The 20,120-nt window shown below is 36.3% G+C and overlaps 1 protein-coding gene across 1 annotated transcript; it reads right to left on the bottom strand.

Annotated features, from left to right (window-relative positions):
* Positions 1 to 15,907: 15,907 nt before the first annotated feature.
* LOC139840806 (uncharacterized) lies at positions 15,908 to 19,073 on the bottom strand. The gene is made up of 4 exons (XM_071831052.1): positions 18,209 to 19,073; positions 17,084 to 18,021; positions 16,907 to 16,981; positions 15,908 to 16,729 (listed from the first exon to the last, which is right to left on the bottom strand). Exons 1-4 carry the CDS (start codon positions 19,071 to 19,073, stop codon positions 15,908 to 15,910), a joined length of 2,700 nt encoding a protein of 899 aa, XP_071687153.1.
* Between the last annotated feature and the right edge of the window lie 1,047 nt (positions 19,074 to 20,120).

Raw genomic sequence — 20,120 nt, 5'->3', positions numbered from 1 at the left:
TTTGGTTTTCGGTAATGGGTTAAGGGGTTAACCTTATTCGTTTATATATATATATATATATATATATATATATATATATATATATATATATATATATATATATATATCATTGTATTGTCGTGATGTAGCTAACCCTCCGGGTGTAGCTTCTTGGCGTTGTTCACATCGTGGTTGGTGAACTTATGTTTGTTGATGCATATTTAGCTTGTTGCTTAGTGATCGTACGGTATGCTTAGATTAGCTTGCCTTTATGCATGGATGCTCCGGTATGCGGTATTTGATTATTTGTGTGGCGTGTCCATTTTATGCATATATATGTATGTAGTATATTTTCACTCACTAAGCGTTAGCTTACCCTCTCGTTGTTTATATTTTTATAGATTTGCATGGATGCGGTGGCTCGGGTAAGCGTGGGACTAGTGGATTTGCGTAGTTTGCTTTAGAAGATTGTGCTTTTTGGATTGGATTAGGATTGGGTAGCGTATCCCCAATCGCCATGCTCGGTCTTATTTTGTGTTAAAAGTCATGTGGTTGAAAACTTGTATTTTGTACGAAAGTCGTAAAACGGCAGATGTGGGCCCGGTCTCGTAAAACTCATTTTATTATTGGAACGTGTTAGTTTTAACTAATATAAAATGTTGTGAAAAGTGTTTGGTCTAAAAGTGTCGGGAAGCAAGAGATCTTTTTACGAAAATTGGAAAAAATGGACAGCGGCCGGCCAGGCCCTGTGCGCGCCGCGCACAGGTGTGGGTGCGCGCCGCGCACCCCATCTGGACAGCTCAGTTTTAAATTTTTTTTTTATGCTGCGTTTTTGGTCGGTTCACGGGTTGGGTTGTTACAGTATGCGTCTGATCGCTGCGTGCGAGGATGGCATATTCTCCTTGGTGTAGGGCAACGTTCCAGCCAAGCCACCCGTTTTATTATTTTTATATTAGCATATACTAGTTTACATTTTGTACAAGTCACGCTATTATGCTAAGCATTTGACTTTATATTTTTTGACCCAACTGTAATTGTTAGGTTCGACTATTATAATCGAATATTCCTATAGGTTATCTGCAATTAAATTATTGTATTTTATGAAATCATTACGGCGGATATAACAATTCATTACAATTTATGCACGCGATAACTCTAAATTAGAATAAATGCCATGACTTCATGACGGGAGCGACCCCTCAATCTTTTCATGATCTTTTATTCTTGTGCTAACAATTGAATGTTACACATAAAGTAAGCAAACCAATGCTTATAAGTTTATACTCAAGACTTTTATAAAAAAAATTTATAAGTGTTTACGCATATACACTCCAATGTAATTTTTCCGTATTATAGACAAGCCAATGTCTATATTCAAGAGTCTTTCGGCCACGCTAATGCCCGGGTTTTTTAAACAAGTAAACCAAACTTGTATTTTATAGTCTAGACTGTGCAAGTCTCCGTCTTGCGCGGTGTACATGTAGTGACCCGAACTTTTCCATGTTTATATATATTAATTGAGATTGATATTTACATGATTAAATGTTTCCAACATGTTAAGCAATCAAACTTGTTAAGACTTGATTAATTGAAATATGTTTCATATAGACAATTGACCACCCAAGTTGACCGGTGATTCACGAACGTTAAAACTTGTAAAAACTATATGATGACATATATATGGATATATATATAGTTAACATGATACTATGATAAGTAAACATATCATTAAGTATATTAACAATGAACTACATATGTAAAAACAAGACTACTAACTTAATGATTTTTAAACGAGACATATATGTAACGATTATCGTTGTAAAGACATTTAATGTATATATATCATATTAAGAGATATTCATACATGATAATATCATGATAATATAATAATTTAAAATCTCATTTGATATTATAAACATTGGGTTAACAACGTTTAACAAGATCGTTAACCTAAAGGTTTTAAAACAACACTTACATGTAACGACTAACGATGACTTAACGACTCAGTTAAAATGTATATACATGTAGTGTTTTAATATGTATTTATACACTTTTGAAAGACTTCAATACACTTATCAAAATACTTCTACTTAACAAAAATGCTTACAATTACATCCTCGTTCAGTTTCATCAACAATTCTACTCGTATGCACCCGTATTCGTACTCGTACAATACACAGCTTTTAGATGTATGTACTATTAGTATATACACTCCAATGATCAGCTCTTAGCAGCCCATGTGAGTCACCTAACACATGTGGGAACCATCATTTGGCAACTAGCATGAAATATCTCATAAAATTACAAAAATATGAGTAATCATTCATGACTTATTTACATGAAAACAAAATTACATATCCTTTATATCTAATCCATACACCAACGACTAAAAACACCTACAAACACTTTCATTCTTCAATTTTCTTCATCTAATTGATCTCTCTCAAGTTCTATCTTCAAGTTCTAAGTGTTCTTCATAAATTCTACAAGTTCTAGTTACATAAAATCAAGAATACTTTCAAGTTTGCTAGCTCACTTCCAATCTTGTAAGGTGATCATCCAACCTCAAGAAATCTTTGTTTCTTACAGTAGGTTATCATTATAATACAAGGTAATAATTATATTCAAACTTTGGTTGAATTTCTATAACTATAACAATCTTATTTCAAGTGATGATCTTACTTGAACTTGTTTTCGTGTCATGATTCTGCTTCAAGAACTTCGAGCCATCCAAGGATCCGTTGAAGCTAGATCCATTTTTCTCTTTTTCAGTAGGTTTATCCAAGGAACTTAAGGTAGTAATGATGTTCATAACATCATTCGATTCATACATATAAAGCTATCTTATTCGAAGGTTTAAACTTGTAATCACTAGAACATAGTTTAGTTAATTCTAAACTTGTTCGCAAACAAAAGTTAATCCTTCTAACTTGACTTTTAAAATCAACTAAACACATGTTCTATATCTATATGATATGCTAACTTAATGATTTAAAACCTGGAAACACGAAAAACACCGTAAAATCGGATTTACGCCGTCGTAGTAACACCGCGGGCTGTTTTGGGTTAGTTAATTAAAAACTATGATAAACTTTGATTTAAAAGTTTTTATTCTGAGAAAATGATTTTTATTATGAACATGAAACTATATCCAAAAATTATGGTTAAACTCAAAGTGGAAGTATGTTTTCTAAAATGGTCATCTAGACGTCGTTCTTTCGACTGAATTGACTACCTTTACAAAAACGACTTGTAACTTATTTTTCCGACTATAAACCTATACATTTTCTGTTTAGATTCATAAAATAGAGTTCAATATGAAACCATAGCAATTTGATTCACTCAAAACGGATTTAAAATGAAGAAGTTATGGGTAAAACAAGATTGGATAATTTTTCTCATTTTAGCTACGTGAAAATTGGTAACAAATCTATTCCAACCATAACTTAATCAACTTGTATTGTATATTATGTAAATGTTTCGACCTATCATGTCAACACATCTATATATATTTCGGAACAACCATAGACACTCTATATGTGAATGTTGGAGTTAGCTATACAGGGTTGTGGTTGATTCCAAAATATATATAGTTTAAGTTGTGATCAATACTGAGATACGTATACACTGGGTCGTGGATTGATTCAAGATAATATTTATCGATTTATTTCTATACATCTAACTGTGGACAACTAGTTGTAGGTTACTAACGAGGACAGCTGACTTAATAAACTTAAAACATCAAAATATATTAAAAGTGTTGTAAATATATTTTGAACATACTTTGATATATATGTATATATTGTTATAGGTTCGTGAATCAACCAGTGGCCAAGTCTTACTTCCCGACGAAGTAAAAATCTGTGAAAGTGAGTTATAGTCTCACTTTTAAAATCTAATATTTTTGGGATGAGAATACATGCAGGTTTTATAAATGATTTACAAAATAGACATAAGTACGTGAAACTACATTCTATGGTTGAATTATCGAAATCGAATATGTCCCTTTTTATTAAGTCTGGTAATCTAAGAATTAGGGAACAGACACCCTAATTGATGCGAATCCTAAAGATAGATCTATTGGGCCTAACAAACCCCATCCAAAGTACCGGATGCTTTAGTACTTAGAAATTTATATCATATCCGAAGGGTGTCCCGGAATGATGGGGATATTCTTATATATGCATCTTGTTAATGTCGGTTACCAGGTGTTCACCATATGAATGATTTTTATCTCTATGTATGGGATGTGTATTGAAATATGAAATCTTGTGGTCTATTATTATGATTTGATATATATAGGTTAAACCTATAACTCACCAACATTTTTGTTGACGTTTTAAGCATGTTTATTCTCAGGTGATTATTAAGAGCTTCCGCTGTCGCATACTTAAATAAGGACGAGATTTGGAGTCCATGCTTGTATGATATTGTGTAAAAACTGCATTCTAGAAACTTATTTTGTTGTAACATATTTGTATTGTAAACCATTATGTAATGGTCGTGTGTAAACAGGATATTTTAGATTATCATTATTTGATAATCTACGTAAAGCTTTTTAAACCTTTATTGATGAAATAAAGGTTATGGTTTGTTTTAAAATGAATGCAATCTTTGAAAAACGTCTCATATAGAGGTCAAAACCTAGCAACGAAATCAATTAATATGGAACGTTTTTAATCAATAAGAACGGGACATTTCAGTTGGTATCCGAGCGTTGGTCTTAGAGAACCAGAATTTTGCATTAGTGTGTCTTATCGAGTTTGTTAGGATGCATTAGTGAGTCTGGACTTCGACCGTGTTTACTTGAAAAATGATTGCTTAACTAATTTTGTTGGAAACTATATATTTTTAACATGTGAATATTATGTGATATATTAATCTCTTAACGCGTTTGATATTATGTGATAGATGTCTACCTCTAGAACAAGTCCCATTGACTCACCTAATAATAATGAAGAGTCAAATGTAAATTGGAATGATTCGTGGACTGATTCACAAGTTCCCGAAGAGGAACCGGAAGAAGAGTCGGAACCAGAAGAAGAATCGGAACCGGAAGAAGAATCGAAACCGGATAAAGAAATAGAACCGGTGGGGGAAATAATAAAACGGTTAAGTAAAAGAAAATCCTCAACCAACCAACCAAGGTTAATTATGGTCAATGGTGTTTCCGCCAAGGAAGCAAAATATTGGGAGGATTACCAATTCTCCGATGAATCGGATTCCGACGAGAATTCCGATGATGTTATAGAAATTACCCCAACTGAATTTAAAAAGGCAAAAGAAAATAATAAGGGAAAGGGCATAAAAATAGAGAAATCTAATTCCAACCCCGATGAACTTTATATGTATCGTCAACCTCCGAAGTCCTTAAGTTGTAACAATGACCTGGGAACCTCTAAACCACCAGGTTTTTCTAAACCAATGTGGAAAACGACGGCTCGTATTAGGGGAACATCATATATCCCTAGAAACTTGGCAAAACGAACCAAAACTGAAGAAGAAGAAACAAGCGAGTTGGAATAAGATAGTTGTATTCTTGTGGTGTAATATATGTAATATAGTGTGCTTATGCTTTATGATATATGTAAAAATTGCTTGTATTAATAAGTATTTTTTTTTATGAATCTAACTCTTGTCTATTTTACAGTATAAAAACACAAAATGGATAGACAACCCAATATTTTAAGAGACCTACCCGGAGACATGATTGATGAAATCTTGTCTAGAGTCGGTCAGAATTCTTCGGCACAACTATTTAAGGCGAGATCAGTTTATAAGACATTCGAAGAACGTTCCAAGAATGCCTTGGTTTATAAAAGGCTTTCGTTCAAAAGATGGGGGATATCACATTGGGAAATCCATAAGTTACGATGTGTTTACTTTGACGCATATATTGCGGGGAACCCAAATGCTATTTTACGCAATGGGTTAAGAAATTATTTTGACTCAATATATCCGAATATTGGACTTCGTGATTTAGAAAAAGCGGCTAACATGCAACATAAAGAAGCATGTTATGCTTACGGATTAGTAATGTTCGCTTCTCACCAAAGTGAGAACAAGAACATCGGGCTACAACTATTAAACAAAACGTTCCCACAAGTGACGGAGTCGGTAATTGGGGTAAGAAATGAGGTTTTTAGATTGTTACGGGACTGTTGGACATTACGTAACCCTCGTCCCTTTGACGACGTTACAACACGCTGTCTTATCAACGGCCATAACGGTTATGTTCCACAAGACCAAGGATGGGAAGTAATCCTAGTAAAACCAGAATGCATGACTTGTTTCTGGACGTATGAATTACGTGTCTTTATTGCCTTTGCTGAACGACTTGTGTACTAGCTAGAATTATATTCATAACCATCTTGTATCAGATTTATTGTGTGCTATATTTCATACTATATGTAAAATAAGCGGTATTGTAAGTTTGTAAAATATTGTGTAAAAGTTTGAACGCGAAATATTATTATAATCAGTTTTTCATATAGAATTGTAGTAGTTGAATTGTATATTAGCTACTAAGTATGAACTTAACGGGTAGGTACTACCCGAATTTAAACTTATAAAACGCTAATATAAAGAAAAAGCTTTTATAAATGAGTTCATATTATGCTACGAAATACTATTAACTACTCTTAATATTCTGTATGATTAACTTGTTCCATTTGACTATTTTGAAGGAAATGGCACCGACTACTCGACACACCTTGAATATGAATGAAGAGGAATTCTGTACTTTTCTAGCTTCAAACATAGCCGCAGTACAGGCTGCGCTACATACCAACAATAACCTTGGATCTAGCAGTACAGGAAATCGTGTAGGATGCACCTACAAAGAATTCACTGCCTGCAAACCTTTGGAATTTGATGGAACCGAAGGACCGATCGGATTGAAACGGTGGACCGAGAAGGTCGAATCGGTGTTTGCCATAAGTAAGTGTACTGAAGAGGACAAAGTGAAGTACGCTACGCATACCTTCACAGGTTCTACGTTAACATGGTGGAATACCTATCTAGAGCAAGTGGGACAAGACGATGCGTACGCACTACCGTGGTCAGCATTCAAGCACTTGATGAACGAGAAGTACCGTCCCAGAACCGAGGTCAATAAGCTCAAGACAGAACTTAGAGGGTTACGAACCCAAGGATTTGATATTACCACATACGAAAGACGATTCACAGAATTGTGCCTATTGTGTCCGGGAGCGTTCGAAGATGAGGAAGAGAAGATCGACGCGTTTGTGAAAGGATTACCGGAAAGAATCCAAGAAGATATAAGTTCACACGAGCCCGCCTCCATACAACAGGCATGTTGAATGGCTCACAAACTAGTGAACCAGATTGAAGAAAGAATTAAAGAACAGACTGCTGAAGAGGCCAATGTGAAGCAAGTCAAAAGAAAGTGAGAGAAAAACGGTGATAAGAATCACCAATACAACAACAACAGCAATTACAACAATAATCGCAACAATTATCCCAACAATCGCAACATCAATCGCAACTACAACAAACGGCCCAACAACAACAACAACAACAACAACAACAACAACAGCAACTACAACAATCATCCCAACAACAATAATAACCGCAACAACAACAACAATAATCAGAAGCAGCTATGCCAAAGGTGTGAAAAGTATCACTCGGGGTTCTGCACCAAATTTTGCAACAAGTGTAAAAGAAATGGTCATAGCGCGGCGAAGTGTGAGGTCTACGGACCAGGGGTTAATAGAACGAAAGGAACAAATGGTGTCGGAACGAGTAATGGCGGAGCAAGTAGTGTCAGAGCAAGTTATGCCAATGTAGTTTGTTATAAATGTGGAAAACCGGGCCACATTATTAGAAATTGCCCGAACCAGGAGAACCCGAATGGACAAGGCCGCGGAAGAGTTTTCAATATTAATGCGGCAGAGGCACAGGAAGACCCAGAGCTTGTTACGGGTACGTTTCTTATTGACAATAAATCTGCTTACGTTTTATTTGATTCGGGTGCGGATAGAAGCTATATGAGTAGAGATTTTTGTGCTAAATTAAGTTGTCCATTGACGCCTTTGGATAGTAAATTTTTACTCGAATTAGCAAATGGTAAATTAATTTCAGCAGATAATATATGTCGGAATCGAGAAATTAAACTGGTTAGCGAAACATTTAAGATTGATTTGATACCAGTAGAGTTAGGGAGTTTTGATGTGATAATCGGTATGGACTAGTTGAAAGAAGTGAAAGCAGAGATCGTTTGTTACAAAAATGAAATTCGCATTATACGAGAAAAAAGGAAAACCCTTAATGGTGTACGGAGAAAAGGGCAACACGAAGCTACATCTTATTAGTAATTTGAAGGCACAAAAACTAATAAGAAAAGGTTGCTATGCTGTTCTAGCACACGTCGAGAAAGTACAAACTGAAGAAAAGAGCATCAATGATGTTCCCATTGCAAAAGAATTTCCCGATGTATTTCCGAAAGAATTACCGGGATTACCCCCACATCGATCCGTTGAATTTCAAATAAATCTTGTACCAGGAGCTGCACCAATAGCTCGTGCTCCTTACAGACTCGCACCCAGCGAGATGAAAGAACTGCAAAGCCAATTACAAGAACTTTTAGAGCGTGGTTTCATTCGACCAAGCACATCACCGTGGGGAGCTCCTGTTTTGTTTGTCAAGAAAAAAGATGGTACATTCAGGTTGTGTATCGACTACCGAGAGTTGAACAAACTTACCATCAAGAACCGCTACCCACTACCGAGAATCGATGACTTATTTGATCAACTACAAGGCTCGTCTGTTTATTCAAAGATTGACTTACGTTCCGGGTATCATCAAATGCAGGTGAAAGAAGATGATATTCCAAATACTACTTTCAGAACACGTTACGGTCATTACGAGTTTATGGTCATGCCATTTGGTTTAACTAATGCACCAGCTGTGTTCATGGACCTTATGAACCGAGTGTGTGGACCATACCTTGACAAGTTTGTCATTGTTTTCATTGATGACATACTTATTTACTCAAAGAATGACCAAGAACACGGTGAACATTTGAGAAAGGTGTTAGAAGTATTGAGGAAGGAAGAATTGTACGCTAAGTTTTCAAAGTGTGCATTTTGGTTGGAAGAAGTTCAATTCCTCGGTCACATAGTGAACAAAGAAGGTATTAAGGTGGATCCGGCAAAGATAGAAACTGTTGAAAAGTGGGAAACCCCGAAAACTCCGAAACACATACGCCAGTTTTTAGGACTAGCTGGTTACTACAAAAGGATCATCCAAGACTTTTCCAGAATAGCAAAACCCTTGACTGCATTAACGCATAAAGGGAAGAAATTTTAATGGAATGATGAACAAGAGAAAACGTTTCAGTTATTGAAGAAAAAGCTAACTACGGCACCTATATTGTCATTGCCAGAAGGGAATGATGATTTTGTGATTTATTGTGACGCATCAAAGCAAGGTCACGGTTGTGTATTAATGCAACAAACAAAGGTGATTGCTTATGCGTCTAGACAATTGAAGATTCACGAACAAAATTATACGGCGCATGATTTGGAATTAGGCGCGGTTGTTTTTGCATTAAAGACTTGGAGGCACTACTTATATGGGGTCAAAAGTATTATATATACCAACCACAAAAGTCTTCAACACATATTTAATCAGAAACAACTAAATATGAGGCAGCGTAGGTGGATTGAATTATTGAATGATTACGACTTTGAGATTCGTTACCACCCGGGGAAGGCAAATGTGGTAGCCGATGCCTTGAGCAGGAAGGACAGAGAACCCATTCGAGTAAAATCTATGAATATAATGATTCATAATAACCTTACTAATCAAATAAATGAGGCGCAACAAGGAGTTTTAAAAGAGGGAAATTTAAAAGATGAAATACCCAAAGGATCGGAGAAGCATCTTAATATTCGGGAAGACTGAACCCGGTATAGGGCTGAAAGGATTTGGGTACCAAAATTTGGAGATATGAGAGAAATGGTACTTAGAGAAGCTCATAAAACCAGATACTCAATACATCCTGGAACGGGGAAGATGTACAAGGATCTCAAGAAACATTTTTGGTGGCCGGGTATGAAAGCCAATGTTGCTAAATACGTAGGAGAATGTTTGATGTGTTCTAAGGTCAAAGCTGAGCATCAGAAACCATCAGGTCTACTTCAACAACCCGAAATCCCGGAATGGAAATGGGAAAACATTACCATAGATTTCATCACTAAATTGCCAAGGACTGCAAGTGGTTTTGATACTATTTGGGTAATAGTTGATCGTCTCACCAAATCAGCACACTTCCTGCCAATAAGAGAAGATGACAAGATGGAGAAGTTAGCACGACTGTATTTGAAGGAAGTCGTCTCCAGACATGGAATACCAATCTCTATTATCTCTGATAGGGATGGCAGATTTATTTCAAGATTCTGGCAGACATTACAGCAAGTATTAGGAACTCGTCTAGACATGAGTACTGCCTATCATCCACAAACTGATGGGAAGAAGGATGATACAAACGCTTGAATACATGCTACGAGCATGTGTTATTGATTTCGGAAACAGTTGGGATCGACATCTACCGTTAACAGAATTTTCCTACGACAACAGCTACCATTCAAGCATTGAGATGGCGCCGTTTAAAGCACTTTATGGTAGAAAGTACAGGTCTCCGATTTGTTGGAGTGAAGTGGGGGATAGACAGATTACAGGTCCGGAGATTATACAAGAAACTACCGAGAAGATCATCCAAATTCAACAACGGTTGAAAACCGCCCAAAGTCGACAAAAGAGCTACGCTGACATTAAAAGAAAAGATATAGAATTTGAAATTGGAGAGATGGTCATGCTTAAAGTTGCACCTTGGAAAGGCGTTGTTCGATTTGGTAAACGAGGGAAATTAAATCCAAGGTATATTGGACCATTCAAGATTATTGATCGTGTCGGACCAGTAGCTTACCGACTTGAGTTACCTCAACAACTCGTGGCTGTACATAACACTTTCCACGTCTCGAATTTGAAGAAATGTTTTGCTAAAGAAAATCTCACTATTCCGTTAGATGAAATCCAAATCAACGAAAAACTTCAATTCATCGAAGAACCCGTCGAAATAATGGATCGTGAGGTTAAAAGACTTAAGCAAAACAAGATACCAATTGTTAAGGTTCGATGGAATGCTCGTAGAGGACCCGAGTTCACCTGGGAGCGTGAAGATCAGATGAAGAAGAAATACCCGCATCTATTTCCAGAAGATTCGTCAACACCTTCAACAACTTAAAATTTCGGGACGATATTTATTTAACGGGTAGGTACTGTAGTGACCCGAACTTTTCCATGTTTATATATATTAATTGAGATTGATATTTACATGATTAAATGTTTCCAACATGTTAAGCAATCAAACTTGTTAAGACTTGATTAATTGAAGTATGTTTCATATAGACAATTGACCACCCAAGTTGACCGGTGATTCACGAACGTTAAAACTTGTAAAAACTATATGATGACATATATATGGATATATATATAGTTAACATGATACTATGATAAGTAAATATATCATTAAGTATATTAACAATGAACTACATATGTAAAAACAAGACTACTGACTTAATGATTTTTAAACGAGACATATATGTAACGATTATCGTTGTAAAGACATTTAATGTATATATATCATATTAAGAGATATTCATACATGATAATATCATGATAATATAATAATTTAAAATCTCATTTGATATTATAAACATTAGGTTAACAACATTTAACAAGATCGTTAACCTAAAGGTTTCAAAACAACACTTACATGTAACGACTAACGATGACTTAACGACTCAGTTAAAATGTATATACATGTAGTGTTTTAATATGTATTTATACACTTTTTAAAGACTTCAATACACTTATCAAAATACTTCTACTTAACAAAAATGCTTACAATTACATCCTCGTTCAGTTTCATCAACAATTCTACTCGTATGCACCCGTATTCGTACTCGTACAATACACAGCTTTTAGATGTATGTACTATTAGTATATACACTCCAATGATCAGCTCTTAGCAGCCCATGTGAGTCACCTAACACATGTGGGAACCATCATTTGGCAACTAGCATGAAATATCTCATAAAATTACAAAAATATGAGTAATCATTCATGACTTATTTACATGAAAACAAAATTACATATCCTTTATATCTAATCCATACACCAACGACTAAAAACACCTACAAACACTTTCATTCTTAAATTTTCTTCATCTAATTGATCTCTCTCAAGTTCTATATTCAAGTTCTAAGTGTTCTTCATAAATTCTACAAGTTCTAGTTACATAAAATCAAGAATACTTTCAAGTTTGCTAGCTCACTTCCAATCTTGTAAGGTGATCATCCAACCTCAAGAAATCTTTGTTTCTTACAGTAGGTTATAATTCTAATACAAGGTAATAATTATATTCAAACTTTGGTTCAATTTCTATAACTATAACAATCTTATTTCAAGTGATGATCTTACTTGAACTTGTTTTCGTGTCATGATTCTGCTTCAAGAACTTCGAGCCATCCAAGGATCCGTTGAAGCTAGATCCATTTTTCTCTTTTCCAGTAGGTTTATCCAAGGAACTTAAGGTAGTAATGATGTTCATAACATCATTCGATTCATACATATAAAGCTATCTTATTCGAAGGTTTAAACTTGTAATCACTAGAACATAGTTTAGTTAATTCTAAACTTGTTCGCAAACAAAAGTTAATCCTTCTAACTTGACTTTTAAAATCAACTAAACACATGTTCTATATCTATATGATATGCTAACTTAATGATTTAAAACCTGGAAACACGAAAAACACCGTAAAATCGGATTTACGCCGTCGTAGTAACACCGCGGGCTGTTTTGGGTCAGTTAATTAAAAACTATGATAAAATTTGATTTAAAAGTTGTTATTCTGAGAAAATAATTTTTATTATGAACATGAAACTATATCCAAAAATTATGGTTAAACTCAAAGTGGAAGTATGTTTTCTAAAATGGTCATCTAGACGTCGTTCTTTCGACTGAAATGACTACCTTTACAAAAACGACTTGTAACTTATTTTTACGACTATAAACCTATACTTTATATGTTTAGATTCATAAAATAGAGTTCAATATGAAACCATAGCAATTTGATTCACTCAAAACGGATTTAAAATGAAGAAGTTATGGGTAAAACAAGATTGGATAATTTTTCTCATTTTAGCTACGTGAAAATTGGTAACAAATCTATTCCAACCATAACTTAATCAACTTGTATTGTATATTATGTAATCTTGAGATACCATAGACACGTATACAATGTTTTGACCTATCATGTCGACACATCTATATATATTTCGGAACAACCATAGACACTCTATATGTGAATGTTGGAGTTAGCTATACAGGGTTGAGGTTGATTCCAAAATATATATAGTTTGAGTTGTGATCAATACTGAGATACGTATACACTGGGTCGTGGATTGATTCAAGATAATATTTATCGATTTATTTCTGTACATCTAACTGTGGACAACTAGTTGTAGGTTACTAACGAGGACAGCTGACTTAATAAACTTAAAACATCAAAATATATTAAAAGTGTTGTAAATATATTTTGAACATACTTTGATATATATGTATATATTGTTATAGGTTCGTGAATCAACCAGTGGCCAAGTCTTACTTCCCGACGAAGTAAAAATCTGTGAAAGTGAGTTATAGTCCCACTTTTAAAATCTAATATTTTTGGGATGAGAATACATGCGGGTTTTATAAATGATTTACAAAATAGACACAAGTACGTGAAACTACATTCTATGGTTGAATTATCGAAATCGAATATACCCCTTTTTATTAAGTCTGGTAATCTAAGAATTAGGGAACAGACACCCTAATTGACGCGAATCCTAAAGATAGATCTATTGGGCCTAACAAACCCCATCCAAAGTACCGGATGCTTTAGTACTTCGAAATTTATATCATATCCGAAGGGTGTCCCGGAATGATGGGGATATTCTTATATATGCATCTTGTTAATGTCGGTTACCAGGTGTTCACCATATGAATGATTTTTATCTCTATGTATGGGATGTGTATTGAAATATGAAATCTTGTGGTCTATTATTATGATTTGATATATATAGGTTAAACCTATAACTCATCAACATTTTTGTTGACGTTTTAAGCATGTTTATTCTCAGGTGATTATTAAGAGCTTCCGCTGTCGCATACTTAAATAAGGACGAGATTTGAAGTCCATGCTTGTATGATATTGTGTAAAAACTGCATTCAAGAAACTTATTTTGTTGTAACATATTTGTATTGTAAATCATTATGTAATGGTCGTGTGTAAACAGGATATTTTAGATTATCATTATTTGATAATCTACGTGAAGCTTTTTAAACCTTTATTGATGAAATAAAGGTTATGGTTTGTTTTAAAATGAATGCAGTCTTTGAAAAACGTCTCATATAGAGGTCAAAACCTCGCAACGAAATCAATTAATATGGAACGTTTTTAATCAATAAGAACGGGACATTTCAGTACAAGCGTTTGAAACAATCCAATATTTTACTACTGTCACCATTAAAAGATATTTTTAGTAACCAAACTAAACTATGCCACTTGAGACTCAGAGTGTGTCCCTGTGCAGCTTAGGGGCATGCAATCAACAAATGTAAAAATACAAAAGTTGTTGGCTTAAACTGAATGATTCAATTTATTTCAAACATCTTTTGATCAACACTTAGTTGTCATGTTTACAATGGAAAATGGAAAATTACATAATAAAAATTTCTAACAGCTGCTTTTGGGGTGATCAGTCCCTCTGTTGTTTTTTATATGTAGCACCACTTAAGTTTTTGCGCATGTCAGGTGCGTTTTATTGATTTTCCATCTAAACTCGCTAACTGATACGCCCCTGTATCACTTACACCAATAACCTTGTATGGTCCTTCCCATTTAGGTCCAAGTTTACACGTGTCCTCCGCTCTGCTTGCTTCATTTTTTCGCCATACCAAATCATTCAATTGAAAAGATAATGGTTGTACGCGCTTGTTATAGTAGCTTGCCATTTTTTTGCTTGTTGATTGCTTCTTTTATTGCCACCATTTCCCTGCACTCTTCAACCAAATTTAGATTTTCGTGCATTTCTTCGCTATTGCTACTTTCATCGAAGGAAGCTATGCACATCGTTGGTACGTTTATCTCAGCGGGTATTACAGCCTTAGACCTGTACACCAAACTGAAAGGTGTTTCATTAGTCGCACCTTTTGGGGTCGTGCGGTGTGCCCACAACACGTTTGGTAGTTCATCTATCCAACCCCTTCGGCACAACCCAAGTCTTGCTTTGATACCTAACACGATATCTCAATTTGTTACCTCACACTGGCCGTTTGCCTGGGGATGTGCAACTGATGTGAACGTTTGCTTTATATTTAGCTCTTGGCACCAATCGCTGAATGGGTTACCTTCAAATTTTGTACCATTGTCACTTACTATTTCATTTGGTATTCCAAATCCGCAGACTATGTTCTCCAACACAAAGTTGCGGATTTGTTTGCCCGAAATTGTTTTGAGCGGTTTGGCTTCTACCCACTTTGTAAAATAATCAATGGCCACAACCAAAAATTTTACCCATCATAGTCCTGCGGGGAATGGTCCCACCATATCAACTGCTCATTTGCAGAATGGCCATGGAGACGCGACTGGTATCATTGAATGTCGCGGAGCTTTGCTTACGTGTACATGCAGCTGACATGACCGACATTTGCATATATCTCTACGGCATCTCTGTACATTGACGGCCAATAGTACCCAAGCCGCATTATCTTGGACGCAACTGTTTTGTGCCCTGAATGCGAGCACACATCCCTTCATGCACTTCTCGTATAATTGATTCTGCTTGAGTTGGATTAAGACACCGCAAATGAGGTCCTAAAAAGACTTTTGTATAGAATGCCTTTGTCTAGCAAATACATTGGTGCTTTCATTTTAATTTTCCTTGACTCTGTTGAATCTATTGGCAACGTACCAGTGTTCAAAAATTCCACTATCGATGTCATCCAACTTGGTTCATCTTCTTCGACTGCGGAAGATATGCCGTCTGTATCAATGGACTTAACTTTCACTTCCTCGACCCCAATTTCTTTTTTGAAATTGTTGAACGTTAAGGCAGCCAGCTTACTGAGTGCACCCGCCTTTTTATTCAATGTTCTTGAAACCTGTATTATCTGGAATATATCGAAGTCTACCGCAAGTTCTTGCACAAGTTTTAGATACTTTTGCATTGACTCATCATGTGCTTCAAATATCCCGTTGAATTGATTTGCAACTAACTGTGAATCAACATATACTGACAACTCTTTTACCTCCAAGTATTTCGCTACTCGCATTCCAGATAATAATGCTTCATACTCAGCTTCATTATTTGTTACAGGGAAGCTAAAACGTAGCGCAAAGGTATATTCCTCTCCTTCTGGAACTTTCAGGACTATTCCTGCCCCTGGGCCTTCTGGACCACAAGCCCCATCTGTGTGCATTTCCCACAGATGTTCGGGCGGAGGTGGTATTTCTTTTGATTCATGCGAGATTTCAATGTCTCCGGCTGTTTCAGCCAGATAATCTGCTAGGACTTGCCCTTTTACCGCACTTCTTGGTGAGAAGCTTATCTCGTGCTCACCTAATTCAATAGCCCATTTGGCCATGTGACCAGAATTTTCTGGTTTGTATAGCACCTGCTCAACAATTATCAGCGAATATAAATTTGCAAGAATTTTTCAAGCAGTTTGAAGCTTTTAACAATATTTTGTTTTTTGTCATACCTGCTTTATTGGTTAGTCCGTTAAGACCATTATTGGATGCACTTGGAAATATTTCCTTAAGCATCTGGCCATATGCACGAGCGTATAAACCAGTTTTTCTATCACAGGGTAATTTAATTCGCTTCCTGTTAAAGCTTTACTAACAAAATATACAGGCATTTGTTCCTGTTTGCACAGCATAATACATATAAAATTAAATGTCTATTGAATAAGAAATAACTATATTTTAGTTTATAGTGCGTACATGCCCCTGTTTGCTATCAATACTGAACTTATCGCCTCTTTTGATGCCGCTAAGTAAAGTATTAACGTCTCTCCTGCAATCGGCGCAGTCATCGTCGGAAATTCCTTTAGCAGCTTTTTCATTTCTTGAAACGCAACTTCAACTTCCTCTGTCCACTTGAAATCCGTTTTCCTTAAGCAATTTTTCAACGTCCCAAAAAATGGCAACGATCGCTCTGCAGATTTTGATAAGAATCTTGTTAACGCGGCCAATTTACCCGTTAAACTTTGCACCTCCTTTTTATTTCTAGGTGATGACATACTTTCGATAGCTTCTATTTTCTTCAGATTTGCGCGTATCCCGCGCTCAGTAATTATGTGACCAAGAAAATTTCCTTCTTCTTCTCCAAAGCTACACTTCGACGGATTGAGCTTCATATTTATCTTCCTTAATGACACAAACGTCTCTAATATATCATCCAACAAACCTTGCTCTGTTGTGCTTTTTATCACCAAATCGTCAACATACGCTTCTAAATTTCTTCCAATTTGACTTTTAAAAGCTTCATATATTACACGTTGGTATGTTGCTCCAGCATTCTTTAAACCAAACGGCATCTTTGTATAACAATAGATACCTTGGCTGGTGTGAAAGGCAGTTTTATCCTCATCGTCTGCTACCACCTGTATCTGATGGTATCCTTTGTACGCATCCAGAAAACATTTATACCGGAAGCCAGCTAGCGATTCAACTTTCCAGTCTATTTCTAGTAGAGGATAATTATCTTTAGGATAGGCCTTGTTGATGTTTGGGAAGTCGACGTATATGCGCCAAGACCCATCAGGCTTTTTCACCAATACCGGGTTTGCTACCCACGTCTGGTACAGCACTTCTCGCAATATATTTGCTTTAACCAACTTGTCGACTTCTGCTTTCAACCATTCATTTCTTTCCGGTGCTATACCGCGTTTCTTTTGGCGTACTGGCGTCAGACTTGGGTTTTCATTAAGCTTATGCTAAGCTATTTCTCTTGGTACACCGGTCATGTCTGCCTCTTTCCATGCAAAGACATCCGTGTTAGAAGCTAATATGTTATGAAGCTTAAACTTTGTTTCATCAGACAATCCTCCGCCGATTTTAATCTTTTGCTCTGGATATCGTGGATTTGCGATGATCATGCAGCTTTCGTAGCTGCTCCTCTTCACTTGGCTGTTTTTCGGCTTGTTCTACCGTCGCAACACTCGTGTCTTGTGTTTCTGACCTTATCGTCGCGATTCCTGATGGAGTTGGGAACTTTATAAGACCATGCACCGTGGAAGGAATAGCTGCCAACTTTTGCGAAGTTGTGCGTCCTAAAAGCGCATTATATTTCGAGTAAGACCTTACTACATCGAATTCTACTATTGTACTTCTTACAAACTCATTATTATCATCTACCAGCTCTAATTCCAACTCGATGATCCCAATTAGCCATGCGGACTCCCCAGAAAACCCTGATAATGCGGTGCTGGGCGCTATTAGTTTTGCCCGAACTGCTCCAGGCAGCAACCGGAAACAATGTTCGTACATTATATCAACGTCGCAACCAGTGTCTATGTGCAATCGCTTTATGATATACCCACAGCCTTTAACGTGCCCTTTAATTGTGATAGGCGCATCTGATGGTTGTTGCGCCATTGCCGGGAATAGGATGGGAGTGTTTTCCCATTCCTCTGGGAATTCTAATTTGCGTATCTGATTTGCTCGTCCGCTGATGGCCATGTTAATAATTTTCTCTGTTTCCCTTCCATCATTCTTTCTTTTCCATGGATACTCTTTTTCTCCTTTTGGCTTCTCACTTGATGCTTTTCCACCTTTCTTCAAGTGTTGCAATCTTCCTCTTTTGAGTTCAGCAACTATCTTTTCGATTAGATGCCGACATTCATTGGTTTCATGACCATAATCATCATGAAAATTGAAAAATTTGCTTTTGTCTCTATTCCCATATTTTGACAAAGGTATAGGTGGATCAAAGCTTTTGCATACTGCCTCCATAGCCAATATTTCTTTTGGTGTTTTCGTGAGGTCTTTTATTAATGCAACATTATCAGCATGGTTATTTTGTACCTTTGGCTACCTCCTCCCTTGTTATTGTTAAACTTGCGGTATTTGTCATTATTGTAATTACCGCCTCAGGATGGCCCACTACTACTATAACGCTTGCCGGATTCTGACCCCCTTCCTTGTCCCCAATAATAATCATCATCGATATCCATGTTCGAAGAGGTATTTCCACAATTTTGTTTTATGTCTTCTTGGGCGCGCATATAATCATGCGTTTCTTTTATAGCTTCTGCGAAAGTGTCCGGCACTCTTCTGCACAACCGCTGCCATAAAGATAGATGTCTTTTTGTATCTATGCAATGTATGAAGCCCGACACCTTCTGACTCTCTGGGAGATCTTGTATTTTTGCCACTTCCTTAGTGTACCTATCTATGATTTCCCCCAAACTTTCTTTTGGTTTTTGCTTGATGTCGTGGCATTCAACGTACGTTCTTTTACGGGCACGCAGATTGTGGAAATTTAATAAGAATCTTGATCGCAAATCCGCAAATCCTGTGATACTTTGGGCTGGCAAGTTGTTGAACGATTCCCTTGCTACCCCCTGCAGCACTATTGGTAGCATGTGGCATGCTACTGCGTCACTCCAGCTGTGTGTTCTTGCTATTCCTTCGAATTTTTGCAAAAAATCATCTGGATCTGACAACCCATCTTAACTTCCCAATGTTAAAGGTAATACAGGTGTTACCATAAAAGGATGATTTACAATATGCGGCACAAATTTTTCTGTTGTAGGAGCTAACTCAAGACTTTGTTAAGATTTTTGTCCTTGAATAACCGCGAATCAGTTGTTCATAAATTCTTGTACTCGTGCTGGTTCATTAAAAGCTGGTGCCAAGTGTGGTGGCGCAACTTGCTGCAATTGAGATATAAAACTGTTGGATTGAATCGGGACATATTGCATCCTACTATATTGATTACTTGCAGCATCAAAAATTGATTGCGAAAATGCATATGCCGTTGACCCTTGTTGTGGTGTC

This window comes from Rutidosis leptorrhynchoides, chromosome 1 (assembly GCF_046630445.1).
Source record: "Rutidosis leptorrhynchoides isolate AG116_Rl617_1_P2 chromosome 1, CSIRO_AGI_Rlap_v1, whole genome shotgun sequence".
NCBI lineage: Eukaryota > Viridiplantae > Streptophyta > Magnoliopsida > Asterales > Asteraceae > Rutidosis > Rutidosis leptorrhynchoides.
The sequence above is the reverse complement of the archived record's forward strand: the minus strand, read 5'-3'. Positions and strand labels throughout refer to the sequence as shown.

What these genes read in the sequence shown, in the direction of transcription:
- LOC139840806 (XM_071831052.1), bottom strand. Translation starts at nt 19,073, where the DNA reads ATGGAGGCAGTATGCAAAAGCTTTGATCCACCTATACCTTTGTCAAAA. An exon ending in ACGAAAGCTGCATGATCATC is followed by an intron (nt 18,022 to 18,208) that starts GCAAATCCACGA and finishes GTCTGACGCCAG; the next exon opens with TACGCCAAAAGAAACGCGGT. An exon ending in ACCCTGTGATAGAAAAACTG is followed by an intron (nt 16,730 to 16,906) that starts GTTTATACGCTC and finishes ATTGTTGAGCAG; the next exon opens with GTGCTATACAAACCAGAAAA.